The sequence below is a fragment of the Cyanistes caeruleus genome, chromosome 3, assembly GCF_971803275.1.
Source record: "Cyanistes caeruleus chromosome 3, bCyaCae1.hap1.1, whole genome shotgun sequence".
NCBI lineage: Eukaryota > Metazoa > Chordata > Aves > Passeriformes > Paridae > Cyanistes > Cyanistes caeruleus.
This window is the reverse complement of record NC_141703.1, coordinates 59,795,849-59,816,992: the sequence shown is the minus strand read 5'-3', so window position 1 is coordinate 59,816,992 and position 21,144 is coordinate 59,795,849. Positions and strand designations below refer to the sequence as shown.

At 40.6% G+C, this 21,144-nt stretch overlaps 1 protein-coding gene across 3 annotated transcripts in view; it reads left to right on the top strand.

The window, feature by feature from the left end:
• EPSTI1 (epithelial stromal interaction 1) overlaps positions 1-21,144 on the top strand; it is a 49,325-nt gene that overhangs the window by 6,656 nt on the left and 21,525 nt on the right. For 2 of the 3 annotated variants that reach the window (XM_086881217.1, XM_023935712.2), the window contains 5 exons: positions 3,735-3,793; positions 5,762-5,845; positions 9,701-9,774; positions 10,406-10,489; positions 16,015-16,088. In XM_086881217.1, coding sequence (XP_086737343.1) covers positions 3,735-3,793; positions 5,762-5,845; positions 9,701-9,774; positions 10,406-10,489; positions 16,015-16,088 — 375 coding nt within the window. The remainder of the gene's footprint in view (positions 1-3,734; positions 3,794-5,761; positions 5,846-9,700; positions 9,775-10,405; positions 10,490-16,014; positions 16,089-21,144) is intronic. The other variant, XM_086881218.1, reaches the window with a different exon arrangement.

Genomic DNA, 21,144 nt, shown 5'->3' with positions numbered 1-21,144 from the left:
AGGGTGAGATGCACAAAGTGATGGTGTTTGTCTTCCCAAGTCACCACTACATGTGATGGAGCTTTCCTGGGGATGGTGGAACACCTGCCTGCCCATGGGAAGTGGTGAATCCATTCTGTGCCCTGCTTTGTTTTTGTGTGCAGCTTTTGCTTTACCTGTATTTATCTCAACCCATGAGTTTTCTCACTTTAAACCTTCTAACTATCCCTCCCATCCCATGAGGGGCGGAGTGAGTGAGCAGACATGTGGTACCTAGTTACTGACTGGGGTTAAACCACAATGATAGATTGTTACCTAGGTATTTATATACAAGGGTATATATTATGTGTATCTGCTTGAAAAATCATAGGAGGTTACTTTTTTTTTTAAATTTCAATATAGATACATTGTCTTATTGGGTTATAACTTTCTTACTCTCATTAATATCTGTTCAGTCTGTGTAATGAGTCAATACATTCCCATTTTCTGCAGAGAAAATAAAACAAAAAACACTCATCAAGATTAATATGATCCATAAAGGCAGAAGATGATTTTTCTTTTTTGAAGAGCTGTAACTGGGGTAAGATGTTCTTTCTCCCCTTTCCAGTGACTTCTGCATTTGTATTTATAAAACAACCCTACCTCAAAGATATGCTTAAGTCTTGTAACAATTAGAATCATTATTAGGGAAACTGTAAAGTTAAATTCTTCATAATCTTTTCTGTCTGTGGATTTTGAAGCACTTCATATATTGGTATAAAGCACAAAATTCTGCACACCACTGATAGCTTAAAATCTTCACATTTCCTTAATTGCTCCTCAGGTAAGTAGGATAATTTGCTCCAGACTTATGGCTACTGTGGCAACTTAGAAACTGACTGGAATATTAAATTGACAGGCTGTAGTGGGTTTTATAGGCTTAACTGGATCAGAGGTTTTTCCTGAACAAAGAAATGACGTACAATATCCTGCAAACTGGATAAATACACAAGGTGAAAGCTGGTGGTGGGTTTTTGTATTATCTTTTCTCCCTTCAAAAACAGAATCTCAAGAAAACAAAGGATATTAGGTGCGGATTTTAGAACTGGTAGGGCAGAGTTCCTCAGGCAACAGCTCATCTGGCTCTTCTCCTGTAGGGTTAAAAGGCAAGAAGCCAGTTTGTACCCTGACTTTCACCCCTCCCACAGGAAGCTTACCATGTACATGCTCCATGTACTTACTTAAGCCAGTGCTTCACCACCCTCGCACGAAGGAATGTCTTCCTACTATCTTACCTAAATCTGCCCTCCTTCAGCATAGGCCATTCTGATACCAGTACCCAAATCCACACTCTGACATATCTTTCCAGAGACCAAGGTGAATGCCATAAAATTAGGTAAACTCAATAATGCTTCCCCACCACCTTTTTTTCTTTTCCTTATAATTTCTAAAAACTAAAAGCATTAGATAAAAGGCAAAGAAAACCTGGTGTTCCGTTCTCCCCTTCCCTCCCCTGTTGGAGACTTGACATCCTCACTTTATTTGCCTTTTTTTCAATAAAATGGAAACCAGTCTGGCTTTTAGATAAGCACTGTTTTAAACACACTGAGTCTTAATCTGCTCTCTGGATAACAGATGGTAAATGTACTGTCACCTCTACCTCTTTTGTAAACGGATTGATCTTTGCTATATTTCAGGCACAGTCCTTCTGAGGTGCTGATGATGAGGCCACGGTCAGGTACCACAAGAATGGGCCCCACCTGGCCTCCTGAGGTCTGAGCCTTCCAGCCAAAAAGCAGAAGCAGATAAAGGAAATCTAGCCAAAAGGGCTAGATTTGATACCGTGATTTCTCATACATGTTCAGACAAGCTGAGATCTTTTTTAAAAAAATTGATTATAACTTAAATCAACCAGCAAATGCTGTTTGAAATCATCAAAGTACATGGTATAAAAACTCTTCTGCCCTCTAGTGCTGTGAAGCAGTGTGATATCTTAGCTATACTGATCGATTTTTGGGAGGGGAAGATATGTAGCATTGCAACCCACAATTTCATCCACTTTTATCACTGCCAAAGGGAAGGGAGGGGAGTTTAAAAGGTACTTAATAATTTTTGTGTATGAACTTGAGAGAAATATGATCTTAATATCTGAAGCAAAAACAAAAGCTATTAAAAAAGTCTTGAAACAGATAAATTGTGCAGCAGCTTGTTAAAGGCACTTTGGGATAAATTGGAAATGCTACTACTCAATCAAACAGAGAAAAATCTGAAACAACATCTCTGATAGGGAATGTTAAGCCATAAGCAAGATGTGTTGTCAAAGCTTCTTTTAAGCAATGTTTGCAGTTGTGTGGTGAATGCCAGCGGGGCATTGCTGCTCTCTTCACTCCTGCCTTTGAGGGTCTGGGATTCAGGGGAGACGTGCAGAACAGTCTCACCATCTCGGGGGCACCAGAGTATGCTGGCAGAAAGGGAAAAGATCATATTAAATGGCACCATTAAAGCTCACGGCTCTATCTTTACTAGTTTAATCTCATAAATTAATCCACATCCTCCTAGAATAAGTCTTCAAAGAGAAAGAGGTAATTGGATATAAATACTCTCTTACCAAATGCTGAATTACACTGATATGGCAGCAGGCAGCTTTGGGCGCTTTGATCTTTTTGCATGATTTTCATTCCCCTTTTAAGCCTTAGTCTTGGGCCTTATTGTTCCATTACTTTTCCACTGCCAACTTCAATCTCTGCTAACTAGTTTGTCCTCTAGCCACTCCCTATGGCCCTTCCTGAAGAGGTTCAGCCTTCACCCCTAATTATTCCTTGCTAGCTGTTCTCCTTGTGCTTTCCCTGCAATGCAGCCAGATGAAATATTTGCGTCCACATGTGCGTATAAAACCCTGCCAAGACTCTGATGTGTGGGGCCAACTGCTACTTAGTGCATTTCTGGTAAACTTCACCCCCATGGCACAGCTTCTGCTGAGTGGGAGCCATGTAAACTCCTACTCACACAATACACCATGGAGATAAAACCCTTTGTCTTCTCCAAGTGGAACTGACATGCTTTCATCACTCTTTTGATCACCTCGAGTCTCTTAATACACTGTGAACCCTGTCTTGCCTCTTTGCTGTCACATTAGATCGATAGCTCCTTGAGACAGCAACTGCATTTTGAATTAACTCTGGCAAAACAGGCCCTTGTCCTGATTCAGTGAGTCACACAGCAAGATGAATATGCCCCAGGAATTCCCGGTGCCTGAAAATGAAAGGCTGAGAAGGAAACTGAGGCTCCGGCTGAGAGTAAGTCCTCTGGGTCCATCACAAACAGTGTGACTTTGCACACTCCTTGGGCAGCTTCTGGGCAGACTGCTTAAGCCCACAAGGTGCTTGGTGCCCACAAGGTAAGGGGTGGGCCTTCCAGCTCTTCCCAGTAGACAGTGGTCTTCCACATGGAACATTTTGATTCAAGGAAGTGATTTGATTTGAAATGCATGAGATCTGAGGTCAGCCGTCTAGAGTAAGTCTTGAATAAGAACAGCAAAGGCTATGCTATAAGTTCCTGAAAATATTATCTTTGCTATCTGCTGCCAATTCTAAATATAACAAGTATTTCTAGAGTACTTACCAAAAATTCCTAAAGGGCTGAATCAGAATAAATACTAGTTTTCATATGAAGTTGTTTGCTACAAGAGGAGAAAACTGACTCTGCTGATGAAGGAACTCTTTCTAGTCCTGATTTTATGTAAACAGGAAAAATAAGAGTGTATTCTTTTATTTTAGTGTTGGCCCATATGTCTTGGTAACTCCAAATGAAACCAGAAGAAAACAGTTGCAACAAAGTAAGTTCAGTTGTGTAATCTCGTAACACATTATTTCTACTTGAATAATTTCAGGGCTTTAGCATTTTATTGCTCTTGCGATTTTTATCCTCATTTTTACAACGGTTTTATACGTACAGCTATGACAGTAATGCCAGTGCTCTGAGCATTTTCCATGATCATGTAGCTTTTCTTAAGATTGACTCATCATCTGGCTTCACTTCATGCAGAATAAATCTTGTTTGGAAGGGTTTTGGTAATTTCAGTGCAAGAGTTGTTAATGATGTCTTCTACAAGATTATGCTGGAATTAGCTCTATCCAACTTTTACAGGATTGAATTAATATTGGGTAACTTTGAACAGTCTCAGAGTTAGGAGGAGGAAGAACAAAAATATAAATAAATATTTTTTAAGATACTCCCATGTGGAAACAAAAGTAACTGCAGACGCTGTTGGTCCTTGAACATGCATTTAAGGATTGCAGGTGAGTCTTTTACAGAATCTGGTAAAAGTCATTATAGATGGAAAGTATTTGTGGATATATGTTCACTTTTGCTTGGCTTTGAGTCGTGCTGGTGAAAGTAGCTAAGCAGGAATGAACACACTAAGCCTCTACCAGAAAGATCAGGCATATGTTGAAATCTTTTATTGGCAAAGTTACAGCAAGGGTCAGTTGTGAAATAAATTCTATATTCAGAGGTGACTGACTGAGCAGAGCAGTCCTACACACCTGAACATGGATTTATGCAAGACATGAAAGCTGAAGGAATGTGAATCAGCATTTCTCAGGTGTTGAGTCCTCAAGGAAACAGTGCAATTAAATCCTTTCTTCTCAAACATTGTGAGTTTGCCTGAAATGCTTTACCAGAAGGCTGGTATGGGTTGGGTTTCCTCTTCGGTTGCAAGAAAGAAAATGGACTTAAAATCTTTTTGAAGGAAGAATAGCAGCAGATCATCTTAGACCTGACTGTAATGTTAACAGCAAAGATGCTGCTGCTGTGATAAAGATATGTTTTCACTTTGTGGCACCAGTGTGAAAGGTCTGAAGTATGTCAAGCATTTCTGTCTCAGACACTGGCGGGAACAGGACCTCACTGAATGCAGTCTCTACTTAAATGCTTGTTTTAAAGGTGAAATAAAAAGCTGTTCTCTGTCTTTTGGGTCTCTTTAGAAGCTTACCCAAATACTGGCTTTATCCTCTTAGAGGAGGGCTGGTGTTAGCCTCCGATAGCCATAGCCAGCCATTGGGATATACAGTTAGTAAGACTGAAATAAGCTCCCTAGAGCAGCTCAAGTGCTAGTGTAAAACACAGCACCTCTTTCCATAGGCTTCATTTGCCTTGCTATTGAAAGTAATTGTGTTTTTTTTTTTTCCTCTGCCAGTCAGCAAATAGAGAAGTGAAATTAGCCATCCTAGAGCATATGGCTGCACCCCAGCTCTATTGACTTCCACTGACTACCCTGGGAGCTTGCTGCCCATCTCACATGTGGGTGCCTATGTTGAAGTGTCTCAATTTGAAGCTGATTCATGCATTCTGCCTGTTTTTATTTAGGGAGCATGTGGTTGGGAGGGAAAATTACTTTTCATTTCCCTGCTGGGGAGCATTACACCACAAGGATTTCCCTCTATGCAGCAATAACATCTTCATCGTAACAACTTCTGCTTTACCTGCAGGAGTAAATACTGTGGCATATACCTGTAGGTTTCCAGAGGTTAAAAAGCAGTCTGTTATCACTCTTCTAGCTGGTTTCAGCTTTATTTTTGGGGTTGAGTCCTAGGGTTGCTCACCATTACAGTCTCAAGTTAGGGAAAATGTTTGCCTTATTAGCTGATCATTGCAGTGACTGCATAACCTCTTGTGGGATTGTCTGCATCCCTCGAGACCAAGTTCCTGGATGGTCTTCAGGATTACATGCAATTAGTAGTAATGGCTGCTTTTTAGTATTCCCCTAACTTCTGTATATTTATTTCTTTTTATACCTGCCCAGTTGCTAAGAAAGAGCTTGATGACCTGGAGCAATGGAAGAAAGAACACAGGCCAGGGCCAATTATGTTGGTGCCACAGAGACTGGGTAAGACATGTAAATCAGCAATTGAGAAATGCAGAATTTAATTTTCCAAGACATGAGACATTTTTCACTTTTTCTCACTACTTATTATAAAGAAATTCAGTGTCAATAAAGGCTGACATGAGCCCATTGTATGTGCTCTGTACTTCTTGATGATCATGGCAAGGAAGATGTTTCTGAACAAAACAGCACAGATTGTCACTCACGAAATCTGTCAAGATCAGAGTAGAAAATCTGTACTAACATTTGGGGAAAACAGGTGGATTAACCCTCCTGCTGTTTACACTGTCTGTGGTTGATGTCTCGGAGGGGGGCACACACTTGTCATTAGTGTGCAGATGGACAGCATGTTGGAGATCCTCCAGTTACCCATAAAAAAACTCCTCTGTTTTACTATGTGTGCTTCTCTGGCTGTTGGCTCTTGAAGAGGCGAAAGTGATCCCTGCAGCTTCAGCATTTGCAGGCTAAATGTGCATGAAGCCCTGTATGATCAATTTTATAAAGATAAAAACAGACAAGTAAATGAAAAACAGGGTAAAAAGCTGCAAGAATTTAAGACACCCTGAACATAACTGATGTGTTTTCTAAGATAACCAAAATGTTCTCTAGATGGGTGAGGGAAAGTGTAGGAAATATCTTGAATTGCAACCACTATAAAGTATTGAATTTAGTGACATTTCAGACTTAGTTAAAAAAAGTTTTAGAAAAGAAGAGCTGCCCTTCCTTACTGTGGCTGTTGTAGGAGAATTTGGGGTACACAGGGCAGGATGTGGTCTGCTTTGACCTGCAAATTAAGTTCTTTCTCTGTCAGGCTACACAAGTTTGTGGAGGTATACAGTGCATAAAAATAGACAGCAGTGGAATTTGAACTGACTCCAACCCAGAGGTGATTTTTGGGTCAAGGTGATCCTGGTCCCACCTGTTCTGCCCTGCAGCTGAGTCACAGCTGTTTGCAGTGGTGGCAATGCCCTGTATTCCTGCCATCATGTGCAGTTGTATGGCCACAGTCTTTGTGAGTTCAAGTGGAACATCTGCCGTTTGCTTGTGAGTAGCTCCTGGAAGACATACTTCTGTCACAAGAAGACCACAGAGCTTTTTGCTGAAGAAAGTGACATCTGGAAAAAAAAAAAGAGCGGTCTGTATGTGCTGGCTGTGTGACTGAGGGTGTCCCTTAAAGCTTCAGTGACTGAGTGCTGGGAGTCTTAACTTCTGGCCCCACATCCATCTTGACAAAGAAGCAACTTAAGGGGAAAAAAAAAAAAAGTAAGAAAATATGATGTCATTAGTCACTCTCTAGCTGCCACTTAGACTCCTGAGACTGAGACACAGGCACCTGTGTTCAGTGCCTCTGAAAAGAACTGAGGTGCAAAGATTATTAGAACATATCATTCACACAGGGACAAATTTGGACCTAAAACGGCATCTCTAATTTCACCGCTGTAGGTACTCATTAAAGGAAAAAAGTATCGTGTTATTTTCTCAGAGTCATTTTAAGGGGTTACACATCTAATTCAAATCTCTAAATAAAGTTGAAGTTCCTTAAAGTTGAAGTTTTTTAAAGTTGAAGTTTTTTAACACTTGTTCTTTCCATAGGGAAATAAGTATTCTGGGTTTCAACTCTGTAATATTTGATTGGAAAACTTTCAGGCATCATGGAGAGGTGAGAGCAATGAAGGACGTAAGTTCTGCTCTCCTCCGTGGAGAGGACAAGTGGAGCAACAAATCATGCCTGATAAATGCAACAGTCTCTTTTCTGGCATTATTTATATGATCACAACACCCTTTGGCTTCAGTGAAGTGTTTGACACGTTATAGCCAAGCCAACTTGAATGAATTAAACCTGGCTGAAAGGCTATAGGCAATTTCTAATAATGATTGGAAAAATGTTTGTTCCAAGACAATATCCACCAGTACCAGCAAAAACACTACAGTGCATAAAGGAAATGTTGTCAATAAGAGGCTAAAAGTAGAGAAGATTAGGCATCCAAGAGGTTTCAAAACCTGTTTAGCAGCAGTTTTATTTTCTGGACCTGGGGAAGAGACACTCTACAATGGCAGCTGTGTGCTTATTACTACTCTAAGCTTATTGCTTGTATACTGCATGGCCACCCTCTTTTAAGAACTTACCTTAGGGATTTATTTGTGTCCATAGAAATGTTGCCACACTTAGGGAATTGATCTCCCATTCACTGAATGTCACAACAGCTCCGAAAGATTAGTTACCTTCCATTAGTAAAAGGAGAGAGCTACATTTGGACAGAGTCATCCCTCCTGAAAAGCCTAGTATAGTTGTCTTACATTTCATAGAATGGTTTGGGTCTCAAGGAAACCTTAATATAATCTAATTTTAACCTCCCTGCCAGGGATAGGGACACCTTCCACTAGAGCGGGTTGCTCAAAATGCAGTTGAACCTGGCCTTGAGCATTTCCAGAGATCGGACATCCACAGCTTCTCTGGGCAATCTTTGCCAGTACCTCAGCACCTCGTAGTGAAACATTTCTTTATTATATTCAATCTAAATCTCACCTCTTTCAGTTTAAAGCCATTCCTCCTTGTCTTGTCCTTGTTGTCCTTGTCCTACTGTGTGCTCTTGCATAAATTTTCTCTCCAGCTCTCTTGTAGGCCCCTTCAGGTACTGAAAGGCTGCCAGGAGGTCTCCCCTGAAGCCTTCTCCTCTCCTGGGGGCACAATCCTGGCTCTCTCAGCCTGTCTTCACAGGAGAGGTGTTCCAGCCCTGTGATCATCTTTGGGGCCCTCCTATGGACTCAATCCAGCAGGTCCACATCCTTCTTAGATTGAGGACTCCCGAGCTGGATGCAGCACTGCAGGTTGGGTCTCACCAGAGCAGAACAGTAGGGCAGAAGACATTCCCTTGACTGGCTGCCCATGCTGCTTTCGGTACAGCCCAGAATATCAGGATACCTAAGGTAGCACAGATTGGTCCAGCTGCTTCTATAGAATTAGGAGTCACATAGAGGGGAATTTCTCATGAGAACAATAAATTGGAAAAATAGAGCCCCCGTCCTCAGAACAGAGTGAAGGTTGCTGTTATTTTTTGCAACAACAGAAGGGAATAAGTTATTTCCTTTTCTATGGCAATAAAATACTTTGGAAAATAGAGCAGAATAATAGAATCAAAGTCACTCCATCCCTTAAGACCTAGTATCACTTTCTTTGTGTGGTTGGGTTTTTTTTTGTTACTGGGGGTTTTGTTTCTTTTTATAGAAGGCTGAACATCATGGCTAGAGCTTTAGATATTCACAAAAGAGAGTCCATGGCTTTGGAAAAGGACACCTTCTACTACCTGGATATGAATGTGAGGTCTGTAGAAAAAGGCTTTTACTTCCATTTCATAAAGGAGATTCTTCCTTAAGCCCCAAGACATTACTTAGAAAATATTAAAATTATAGCATCCCATTAGAGCTGGCAGAGTCCCAGATCCTAAGTTTGATAAAGGAGAAACTTTTGAGCAATAGACTATCTGAATGTATGTGTGTGACAAACTGAGCAAAGGTGGGGATAGCTGGATGTGAAAATGAAAACTTACTTGCAAAGCATGACTGATTTTCTGAAAATTGAATAGTTCCTCAGTAAACTGATCATATATTGTAGGAACATATTTGTTGGCAGAATGGATGATACAATGGGTGCTCTGTAAATAAGAGGCAAGTGCTTTTGATGGATGAAAAAAATTATCAAAAAGGTCTCCTATCTGTTCTCTTTAATGTCAGGCAGCTACTGTAATTATGAAAAATTTCCTGTATATACATACATCCAATCTGTTATATTGCTGTATTCTGAAATGACCGGCATTTGTACTTAAAATGTGCATACAAAGTGCTTTTGCTTTTTTTAAGGTGGAAACGAATCAGAGACTCAAGTAAGACAAAACCAGCAAATGAGTCTCATGCAATCTAAATACCAGAAAAAGGTCAGTAAGAATAAATGTGTTTGTTTATTTTTAGAACTCAAAAGAAAATTTTTCTTATAGTGTTTCGTATGACTATAAAATGAACTCGCAGCTGCTTGACAGGAGAAAGTCACAAAACTTGAAAGAAGCAGCAGAAAATCAGCAACTAATGTTCTGCACCAAAGAAAATGAGAAATCTTTCCATAAATATGTAGCAATCTGTATCACAGATGATATCTCAAATAACAATCAGAACAGTTGTAAAGCAACTTAAATGCTGTGCTGTATCTTCCGGCATGCTGCTTACGCTTGGACTAATTGATCAATGTACCATCCTGTCCCGTGCTTATGTGGAAATGTTGTTCTTGCTACAAGAGGTATAAATGCTTGTAAGTTATCAATCAGCTGTGTGAGTCCTTGCATGGATGCCCATTTATCAGTCCTGGATTTCTCAGCCTTCTTAAAGCCAATATTGGAGTAGCTGTTGTGCAGCCTGCATTATTCAGTTTCTTATTCTAGGGGAAAAAAATCCAGAAACTTTCCCCTAACACACTTTAGATTTGAAAGACGTACATTATAGCAATCAAGTTCCCTTATATGTTCCTGATATACATAAATACATAAAATAACTTCCCATGTTTATGTCATGCAGCACAAGAGAGAAGAGTATATAAAAGCAAAAAAGGCAGCTGAAGAAGCTGAAATCCTGAAAAAGAAAGCAATTCAGAGAGAAAAGGTAAATCTGGTTACTGCAGATTTGAAGACATATAACAGTTCATGTCTTGATGGTTGCGGAACTATATGGAGCTGCTAATTAAATTAAACAGTGGTCCTGGGTGGTATTGAGGAATTAGGAAAAGTAGTCCTCCTCTTCCTCCTCCTCCTCTTTGTAGCTGACTGAAGAATGCCTGCCTGGGGTTTTTGTGGGCTTGAGTGTTCCTTTGGCTCATCAGAAACTCCAGCCTTTCAGTTGTATCTATCTGGCAGAGTTAGCAGAAGGGGAGAACACAAAGGTCAGGAGTAACATTGTGTGCAGGTTATATGGTTCACTTTGGCATGAGCTCCCTCTCTAAGATTGGATTGTAGCAGTTGGCACAAAGACCTTACAGAAATCCATAACTGCCTGTGCACATGGGAATACTAGAAAATCTAGCCTGTCAGGTTGGAAAAGATATCCAGATCATGGAAAGGTTAGTGTAGTCTACCTGCTTTGTACTAAGAGCACCCTGAAATTCAACTGCCCCTCCAGCCCTGCCTGCAAACACAAGTGTCTTGCTAATAGGTCAGACCACTCTTCCTTCTAATATTCTCCATATGATTGACACTAATGATAGCCCAGTTTCAAAATTTCTTTTTTTTTTAGTTTGAATTTGTTTGCTTTCCCTAGTTATTCTCACAAAGCATCTTCTTGTCCTTTGTGCTGCACAACCCTTTGTAAAAGTTCATTTGTGTCTCCTTGGTGGCAACCAAGTAATACTTGCTTGAGAATGCAGTGTGGAATTTAAATGAAAAATTAAAGGGGAGGGAGCATAATACTGATGTGCTCATTAACAAGGAGAGAAAGGGAGATTTCAGGTTTGCAAATTTTGTCTCCGCAACAGTAAAAATTGCTTTCTGTGCAGAGGCTGAATGTTGAGAGTTAATTAAAAAGCCATCAATACTGATTGGCGTACAAAGGCATGCATAAACAAAAACAACTGTAATTGCCTCTATGTAAGGGTTAGTCTGTTCCTGGTCTCTCAGTGGTTAGTATTATACCTTGGGCATAAGCCCATACACAACACCTCACAGGGACAATAAATATTATTACCTGAAAATGTCATTAGCTTAACATTACCATCCCACATATAGCTCAAGATGCAGTGATGATAGCAGTGGAAGAGAGCGCATTAATTATTTAATATATGTTGTTTGCCCACGGCCATTGGACAAGAAAAATGTTACAAGACTGCTATAATTTCTAGTTATACCTGGAAAATATATTGATGTATCAGGTTTGTTTTCATGCTCTTTAATTTCCTTACCTTCACTCCCACAGATTATAAAATCTTTATAGATGTTGTAGGTAGTAAAACTGTAAGTATCCATTTTTTTCTGAAGGAGGATGCAACATCACAGCAAACATCTTTGCCAAACAGACTGTCTAATTTGACTAAATAAACAGATACCCACAAAGCAATTGAACAAAACAGAGGTGTGTGAAAGGGAACTCTTAGTTTGAATTTGTTTATTCAGATTGTCTTCCACAATAATGATTGAGCTGATGGAAATTTCTTCGTGGAAGATGATTGGGTATTAAAAATTCAACCTTGTGTTTAAGAAGAGCATGCTAAGAAGCCACCAGAAGGTGTCAATTTGGCTATCTCACCCTGTCTACAGATGAAAGGCTCCTAAGACCTGAGAATGACACTGATCCTATTGGTGCTGTACAACCAGCGCTGGGTTCTGTTTACCAGAGGAAAGGAGCTTTTTATTTGAAGTGATAGATTTGTATTCAACTGCACCTGTAGGGCATTGGCTGAGAGCATGTCTTTCTGCAAGTTCACAGGCCGTCTTTCCTTGCTGGCCAGCCCTTCTTTTGCTTAAGGTTATTATTCATTCAATAAAAACCAAATTGTGTGACAGTCTGAGAGGAGATAATAGCTAGCCAGCTTTATCAGCAGGAGCCCTGGAACTTTCACAGCTGGAAGGCTTCTTTGCCAACAGTCTGAATGGTGAAGCCCTACAGACTAATGTGCGATGACTAGAATGGGTGCTGACACTCAGCTCAGTTCTTCCTTGATTGTAAGGATAATGTACTATAAGCCAGTGCTGCTTGTGAACTTAGGATCTGTCGATGTTACTGTTTTAATGCTGGTTTTGCAGAGAAAAGCAGCATCCCCTTTCCCATTATCTTTGTGAACAAGTGAAAACTGTGTCTGCCAAAGCATTACCCAAATACAGAAGGTCTGCTTTACTATCTGTACAAGTCCACCTGCCTGTCTTAATTAACCATGGGGTTATTAGCTGCAGGAAGACCAGCTTGGCATCTACCTTGTGTCTCTCCAGCTTCCAGAGAGAAGAAAGATTCTTCATTCTATGCTCCACAGGGCCACCTTGTGCAAACAGATACTCAGGTCTCCCGCGTACTTCCTGACAGGCAGTTTGTCCTGGGATTGTTGGGGTTTGTTCATGGGGTAAGCATGGGCTGCCTAAGGTTGGGTATTCAAAGCTAATGATCTGAGTGCTCAGTGAAATAATTCGGAAAAGGCTTTGCAACATGAGCAGGGAATTCCCTTTTTCTGTATTTTTCCCTGATTCTGAGATGCGTGTCTAATCCACAGAAAGTGTTGGAGTACATGAGAGGTAGTTTTTTTTAATTATTTGCTCATTAGTAGTAGATATCTGGAGTTGGTATCTTTTGTGCAGCCCTTCACATCACAGTGTTTGACCAGATTGGATCATAATTTTCTTTGTGTCTATTGGGTGAAAGGACTGTCAAAGTTCCCCAAAAAATAAGCAAGCAGCTGATACTGGCCTTCTTGTTAAACATTTATCATTTGTGTTGTATGTAAAATTGGATGACTCCAGTGCAACAGATATTTCTGTTTCCTGTCACTGAATTTCTATTGCTGTTACCCTTCCTTTAGTCTTCCCTTGTATAGTTTAAGTCTTGACTGAGTATTAGGAGATTCAAACAATATGAAGTGAAAAAGCTCAGAGTAATTCCACTGCATGCAATGTTTTTTCTCTTACATTATGTAGTAAACCATATCCTGCCATCTTCAGAAACTTTCTTATTTAGGATAAGCTGTAATTTAGTTTTATTTTTATCAAATCATGCACTCTTTAATTTGACTGTGTTAATCAGCATGAGCGGCCTTTTTTCAGGAATTTGTTAAAACCAGGCACTTTACAGACCTTCTGCTAACATTTTTCAACATGTTTACCTTCAATATCACAGCTGTTCCACTCTTGGCTTTTTGAACATGGTGCCAAATGTGGAGTGCTTTGGCAATGTCTACTGATACATTGTCATTAGTTAGAGAATGCCCCCGTCCTGTTGCCTGTCACTTGTGTGCATCCTTAAGCAGGTGTCCTAGAGTAAACTTCCAGAGTGAAAAATAGCCATGCCAGCCACAAGTGAGTAATTTTAATATGCTGGAGTTTTCTTCAGGTACCACTATTCTGGTGGTAGAGCAGCTGCAGGATATTCCTTTATTTTTTCATCTAGTGGGAGACAGGGTTACTACTGAAGGTTTGTATTTATCAAAGTTAATATCACCATTCTCTAGATATCACTAGCTAGGAGCTATACCACAACAAGCCCCATGAGCTTTAGACTTTTTTGGAACCTTTTGAATTTCTTTTTTTTTAACTTTCATGAGCCTTGCAATATGATGGTGGATCCCACATCCAATGCTTTTTCAGAGGTGAAGGCATTAGCTTGCGGTATTGGGCAGTATTGGGGAAAATCCTGGGAGCTATGGCTGGTGCCTTGAGGGTACCAGCATCACCTTTGCCAATAACACAAGCCATAAGATTTCTTATCTGCCTCCTTCCTTTCTTTTCCTTTAAGCTGTGAAGCTGCATAAATGAGTGGGAGTTTTTTTGCCTAAAACATTAACTGTGTCTAGGTTAAGAGCAAACAATATATCCCCTGAACACTAAAATCACCCATACTGTGTAGTGATGCTCCTTACTACAGTTTGGTTAAAGTTTTGAATTGCGTCAGTATGTGATACGTTCTGTCACTGTCTCTGCATGTCAAATGAGTGAACAACAGGAGATCTTTTTCAGAGATTCGCCTTCCTCCTTTGTTTATTTCTCACTGCCTTTTTCCAAATAGCAGCTTCTAAGTCTTTTGCCTTCCAGCAGTTTATATCATCACACAACATAGTGGCTCTTTTCCTATCTGCAGACATCTGAAAGGATTTTTTTTTTCTTAATCGAATGCATGCAAAGGAGGAATTTGCACTTGTTTTGCAAATCTCTTCCAGACAGACATTCTTTATCCAATTAAAAAATACACATCCTGAAATTGCTAAAGGCAAAGTAATTGAGTAATTGCCAGTAGAATTGTAATTTTTCTGAAATGTTTTTTCATTGCAGGACAGGAAGAAGATTATGGAAATGGGAGTTTCAGCTCTATTCTTAACACCCCTTACCCCCTTACATGTTTCTTCCTCCCTGTTCTACCTCTCCTTGCAAAGTATCTCTGCTCAGGCAGTGTTCTCTCCCTGGTTTGGGGCTCTAGCCACAGGGGCCATTTTCACCTACATTTCCCTCCTCATCTCTGCAAGGTATTGTCTGAAATTTCCAGGGAACTTTGTTCAGAGCAATGTCTGGTTGCTGGGTTACCAAGCAATTGCCTTTTTTCATTTTGAGGGTGGGCAACAAGCAGAGTGACAGTCCAAGGCTGTATTTTGCTCCACATGCGAATTGTTGTGATCATTTCCTGGGAGCTCTTACTGGAGCATCCCCCCACCAACTGCAGTGTGGGAGTTGAAATATAGCAGGCTGAAATCTCAGGTTGCCACTTCTAATTTCTGCTTTTCATACACTGAACTGCCTTTTAACTGCTCTTCCCTCTGGACCTAGCTGCATACTATGGACAAACCAAAAAATTTGGCTGGCCTCCTTTTCATGGGAATTTAGCTTGAACTGCATGTTGGAAATTATGCGCAATTTTGTATTAAAAGACTTAATCATTTGTGTGGTATCCAGATTTACAGAAGAGTTTTACGTGTCAAGGATTTGGTTGGCTCTTCCACCAGATATGGTATCTGAGGCAGAGGAATGTTGGTGAAGTACAAATGTCTTCCACTTTCATCCGCCTTAGCATGTATTCAACTATCCAGTACCTAATGCTCCTGCCGGTCAGGTCTGTGGGCTACATGTATTCACATCACTGCACTGTCAGTGCCACAGGACTATCATCTGCTTTGGTGCAGTGGTTTAGGCCTTCTACCTTCTTGCAAGGACCAAGGTTGCATCAGTTGCTCCCCAAGATGTCCCTCAGCAGGGCTGTGACATGACAGCTGTGAAGGCTCACTAGGCCTTTTGGGTACATGGGTACTAGGAGCACCAGGTCATTTTCTAATTTAAACAGGTCTCTTGACTAGGAGATGTTTGTTCATGAGTGAATACTTTTAAATTTGAGATTGTGTCACTTCTGTACGCACCTGCTATAGATCTTTTAAAAACCAGAATATTGAAATATTGGAATTGAAATATATGATGTTTGTTTTTGGGTTTTTTTTCCTGGTTTTAATGCTCTAGGCAGAAAGACTTGAAGTTAAAAAAAGACAAGAAGAAATGCAAAAAAGAGAGATGCTTCTTGAAGATCAAAAGTAGTAAGTAAAATTTGAAACCTATTACCTAAAATTCCTTATCTACTTGTCTTTCTGTTTTATTTCTTTGGGTTTTTAATTATTAGTTAATATTATCTTATTTGTTTGAATTTTTTTCCTGGTTTGGGGCTCAGAAAAGATTTGTTTTCTGTTGCTATTTTTTTCAGTTTTTGACTTAATTGACTTCAAGTCAATGGGCACAAATTGAACCACAAGAGGTTCCAACTGAACACTTTTTTACCCTGAGAGTGGCTGAACATGAGTACAGGTTACCCAGGCAGGTTGTGGATTCTCCATCCTTGGACATATACAAGTTTTGGGCAGCTGTCTCAAGGTGGCCCCACTTGAGTAGAGGGTAGGACAAGATGACACCCAAAGATCCCTTCCAACCTCAATGATTTTATGATTCTGTGAAATATTCAAGCCTCCTCCACACCTTTCTGTGAGAAATCTTGTCCTGTAGACCTCTCTTAGCTTCCTAAACCATACACTTTGAAATGAAAGTTGTGAATTATAAAATTACCTTGTGCTTTCGTTTTCTAACAGAATCGATACATAATCATTCAATCCAAGACTAATTATCAAAACAGAATCTAAATTACATCTCCACCCATTTATTTTGTTGATTAATAAAGATGTCTAACCCACATGTAAATAATGAGGACTTCTTCTATTTAGTTTAGCATAGTCCTACTTAAATATGGAGATCTGTTGTAAAGACTTATTTCCCAAGAATCCCTCCTTAATGTCAGATTTAGATACGGCCTAAGTCCTGGTATAATTAATTCCATTGGCAGTGAAGTTCCTGCCTTTCCCATTCACTCTATCCCATTTATTTGTTTTTAACTGATCTAAACTGATTCTATCACATAATTAGCACACAATGTTGTTTAGTTACCTTTACCTTTTTTATCATTGGCTTCTGAAATTACTCACCAGTATTCTTAGCCTGATTGATTGCTTTTTCCTCCTCTGTGACCTTTAAAGAAATCCCTTCTGTCCCATGCTAGTTCCAGTTCCTTCATCGTTTGCCCAGGCTCTGCTCTCTAAGCTACAGACATTTTAGTGCTTTGTCACTGATTCCAGCTTTTCTTGTATTTTTCCTTTTGTTTCTTCCCATTTGGCTTTAGGCATAGCTCTTTCCCTTAATATGTTGCCAGTATTTGTCTCTAGATATTGGTGTTTGGCTTGCTGTTTATCCTGGTGTGGATGCCTACACACACACCCACACCCACCCACCCACCCACACACACACACCTTGATTCCTCAGGAATTCTGAAGAACTCACAACTTTAGATCTCTACTTGTTTCTGACAGACTAGACATTTTGATTCTCTTTGAGCCTAAATCAACAACAGACACATCAGATCTTTGCAGTGCCAGGTCCTCAGTTGTGGGCCTTGCTTTTCCTCAGGCGGTTGTCAGGGCTCTTGGCGTCCCATTTAATCTGATTTCTTCTCTTAAAGCATATTCAGTTATGAATGACACATACCTTCCTTCATCTTTCTTGTCTTTATTTTTTTTTGCTTAGGGTGAAATGAATTCTGCTGTTGAGTGTTCTTTTCCATTAAAAGTAAATTTGGTTTTTCAAAAGCAGGCCCAAAGCCTCTGAAACACAGGAAAACAGGAAACGGCCACATATGAAAAATTCCTTCACCCAAAGAGTGGCCAAGCATCGGAACAGGCAGCCCAGGGAAGTGGCTGAGTCACCATCCCTGGTGGTATTTGAAAACCTGTACGTGTGATGCATAGGGAAATGGTTGTGTGCTGGACTTGGCAGCGCTGCATTAATGGTTGGACCTGATGATTGTAGAGCACAAATGATTCTATGTGGGCAGTCAGGTAGTCCCCAGGTGGTGCAGGAGCTCTGGCTGCCTGGGCACCTGGTGCCATTCTGTCATCTCTGATGCAACTGAAAGTGAAGATGGACTCATCACTAGAGTGTCTCAAGCTTCATTGCTTGAGTTCAGCTATCAGAACTTTATTTGTATGTGCCATGTATTGAACATACACCAGGAGGGCCCTGTAGATGCTTCCCCTGGAGGAAAACCTACCTCCAGTGAATACAATTTTGGTTAAGCAAATCCCTCCCATGCTGCAGTGCTCAGGAAACTTTCCTGTCTGGCCATCTAGGAGCCACTCTGTCAGTCGCCCTCGCAGTACCTGAGCTGGGACTGAGGCCCCTTTGCAGCTACACCCCCACATTCACACAGTCACACCAGGTTCAAGCCAGGTTTCCTGTTGCATTGTCTCAGATGTCCAGATACTTAAAATAATTTAATCATGGTGCAGTAACTAAATAATAAAATAGCAGCTTGAGCTTGTGCGTCCAAGGAGGAACTCTGAACAAAGGAACCCATCGGCTCTTCTCTCCTCACAGTCTAAGCACAGGGAAGTCTGGGGGTTGTCAGCTCCTGTTGTTTCTCCCAGTATCCATTCCCCTGGCCATGTGACAGGCTCTCAGGCCCTTGGTTATGCAAAAGGTTGGCAGTTCATGGCCTTTTGCCTGGGGCTCAGGTTCCAGCCCCTCAGAGCTCAACCTGCAGCTGGACATTGAGCTACCTTCATAGAATATATTTCTCAGCAGACACAGTGACGCTAGTGCCTTCCTTGGTCTGAAGGAATTCTCTGGTGAGCACAGGAGGAGGATGGTGTACCACTGGAGGTTGTTGAGGATGCATTGCTAAGAGACGTTGGCTTTAAGGAGCGCAGCACCCAAGAGTAATGAAAAGTGAGATTTCAGATTTTGTGAAGTTACTCCATTGAAGTACTGCTGGTTATTAGTGACACGTTCACATAGAAGTGCTTGGTATTTAGAGATGTGCTTTTGCCTACCATGCAAAAATGAGTGACTCATTACTTCCTTCCTCTAAGACCCTTCGTCTAGAGGCGAAGAGAACAAATATGAGGTTGTGCCCCTTTCCTCACTGTCTCTGCTGGAGTATTTTGATCTCCACTGCCTGCTGGGAATGGGAGAAGGAAGGTCATGTGCTGCATATAAAGCAGTGACCTCTGCAAAGTCATGGCCTATAGAGCCATTTCAAAAGATAAGCTCCCTTGTTAGTCTGTCCTCTGTAAGATCTGTAGCTGCAACATCACAGTTTTCCTGAGGAGATCAATGCCTACCAGCAGTCTCATTAACTGGGAAACCTTTTAAAATTGATCACCACCTCCAGCTGTATCAGCCTCCAAGGGGTACAGCCCAATCAGTACCTCTCCTGCATGAAGTGTCCCTTTTATTTGATAAGGAAAGGCACTTAAGATTCTCATGTCATTAACATGCTCTGACAATAAAGTATGATGCTGCCCAGAATTTCGTTTTTCTGATTAAATTCCTTTCACTATTAAAAACAAGAACTTCTCACTGAAATCCCTTTTCAAAGGGTCTAACATGAAGTGAGTGCTAAAAAGAAAGATTGTCTGTAACCTTGTGTGCTGTCTACAGAATATAGTTTTTTCCTATCTCTTGAAAGCCTTGTTATCTTTGTGTACAACAGGTCCTTGAAAGTTAGCTGTATCTGTTACCACAGCTGCTTGAATATGTGTTTGTGCCTTGTGAGAATGTAGTCTAGACAGGCATGCAGACTGCCATGAAGAAGTCTGCAAGCCTCACAATTTTGGGATCACCTCCTCCTCTGACCCCAGTGGACTCAGGCTTTGTTCAGTGACTAAAACAGAAAAAACTCACAGGGTGTCTCCTGAAGTTGCTGTGTATTAAAAGCCTTAAGGGCACACAGGAGCAGACTTTGGGGTGGAGAAGTTGCTGCATAGCAGGATGACTGTAGTTTATGCTAACAGAGGAGAAGCACATGAGGGATTTGTTGGTGACTGGTTTGCTGTGGTTCTGCCCCTGCAGATGCCAGATTTAGAAAATGGGAAGTATGTATTGATTTTTACCAGAAACTGCTTACACATGAAATGGAGTCCTTCCTTCTAAGTCATGGTACCCTGGATGCATTTTGCATTATATGCCTGATTGTGTTTCTGTCAGAGAGCATTAGAAGGTAACGGAGGCTCGTGTAGTCTGTACTTTGCAATTGCTAATCCATGTGAGGGAAGAACTGAGTGCCCATCTTTCCAAAAGGAAACAAGGAACAGGACTTTTCAGGAGATCCCTGTTTAGTTAGCACACCACAGTTGTCATTTAAACAGTAATGAGGATGGATATGTCATGACTGTGTGTTTACAGAGGCTTGCTGTGCAGGCTGTGTGAGTCTGTGTCTGAACTCTAGGGTGTCTTACCAGGCGGTTTAACTCAGGTCTCTAGTTAGATGCTTTTATTATATTTGTGTTCAACTTTCCAGAAATTGTAGTGTTGGATGGAGTCCACTGTTTTTCTAATACCCATCTACACTGTTTTTGTAATAGCCACCTACCTATTTATGTAATGGAAAAAGCAGTCTAAAAAATAGGGTTACTTTCTAATAGTACGTGATGACTGTTGAGTCACTTCATCTTTCCCTTTGCTACATATTCATGCCTCTTTATTTTGTGAAGGTTGTATTCCTGTAAAATTTCCTGGCACTACTGCACTCGGGTACATGTGCACACTCAATAAATTCTACTCAGAATTTGGAGCTGGAAACAGAATTTGCCAGAGTGTCTCTGAGTGCATATTCCAAACACAATGCAGGAGGTTCACCAAACCAAACTGATATACACTTGCCTGCCAAAGCAGTTTTCTCAAAAGTCATAAAATGCAGGAGAATAAAACCTGAATCAAAACAGAATTTTTATTTATTTATCAATTTTTACAGGATAAATGCTAGTGTCCTTGCCAGTTTTCAGTCCCCTATGATGTGTGGTTCAAACAGCAGGCTGGCAACAAATTTTCCCCACAGAAGTGCAAGTGTAAACCTGACCAGACTTTTAATACAGGTTGCTAAAGAGAATGAAAGAAGGCTCGCACAAAAAGCATTTGCAGCCTTGAGAATCCTTTGTTTGCTTCTTTTCACCACAATTGTCTTAGTTTTGTTCATTTGCTCCTGATTATTTTAAGCGTTGTCAATTATTTAGCTAACAGGCAGAAAACTAGGCTTTTATAGACATCCAAAGGGAC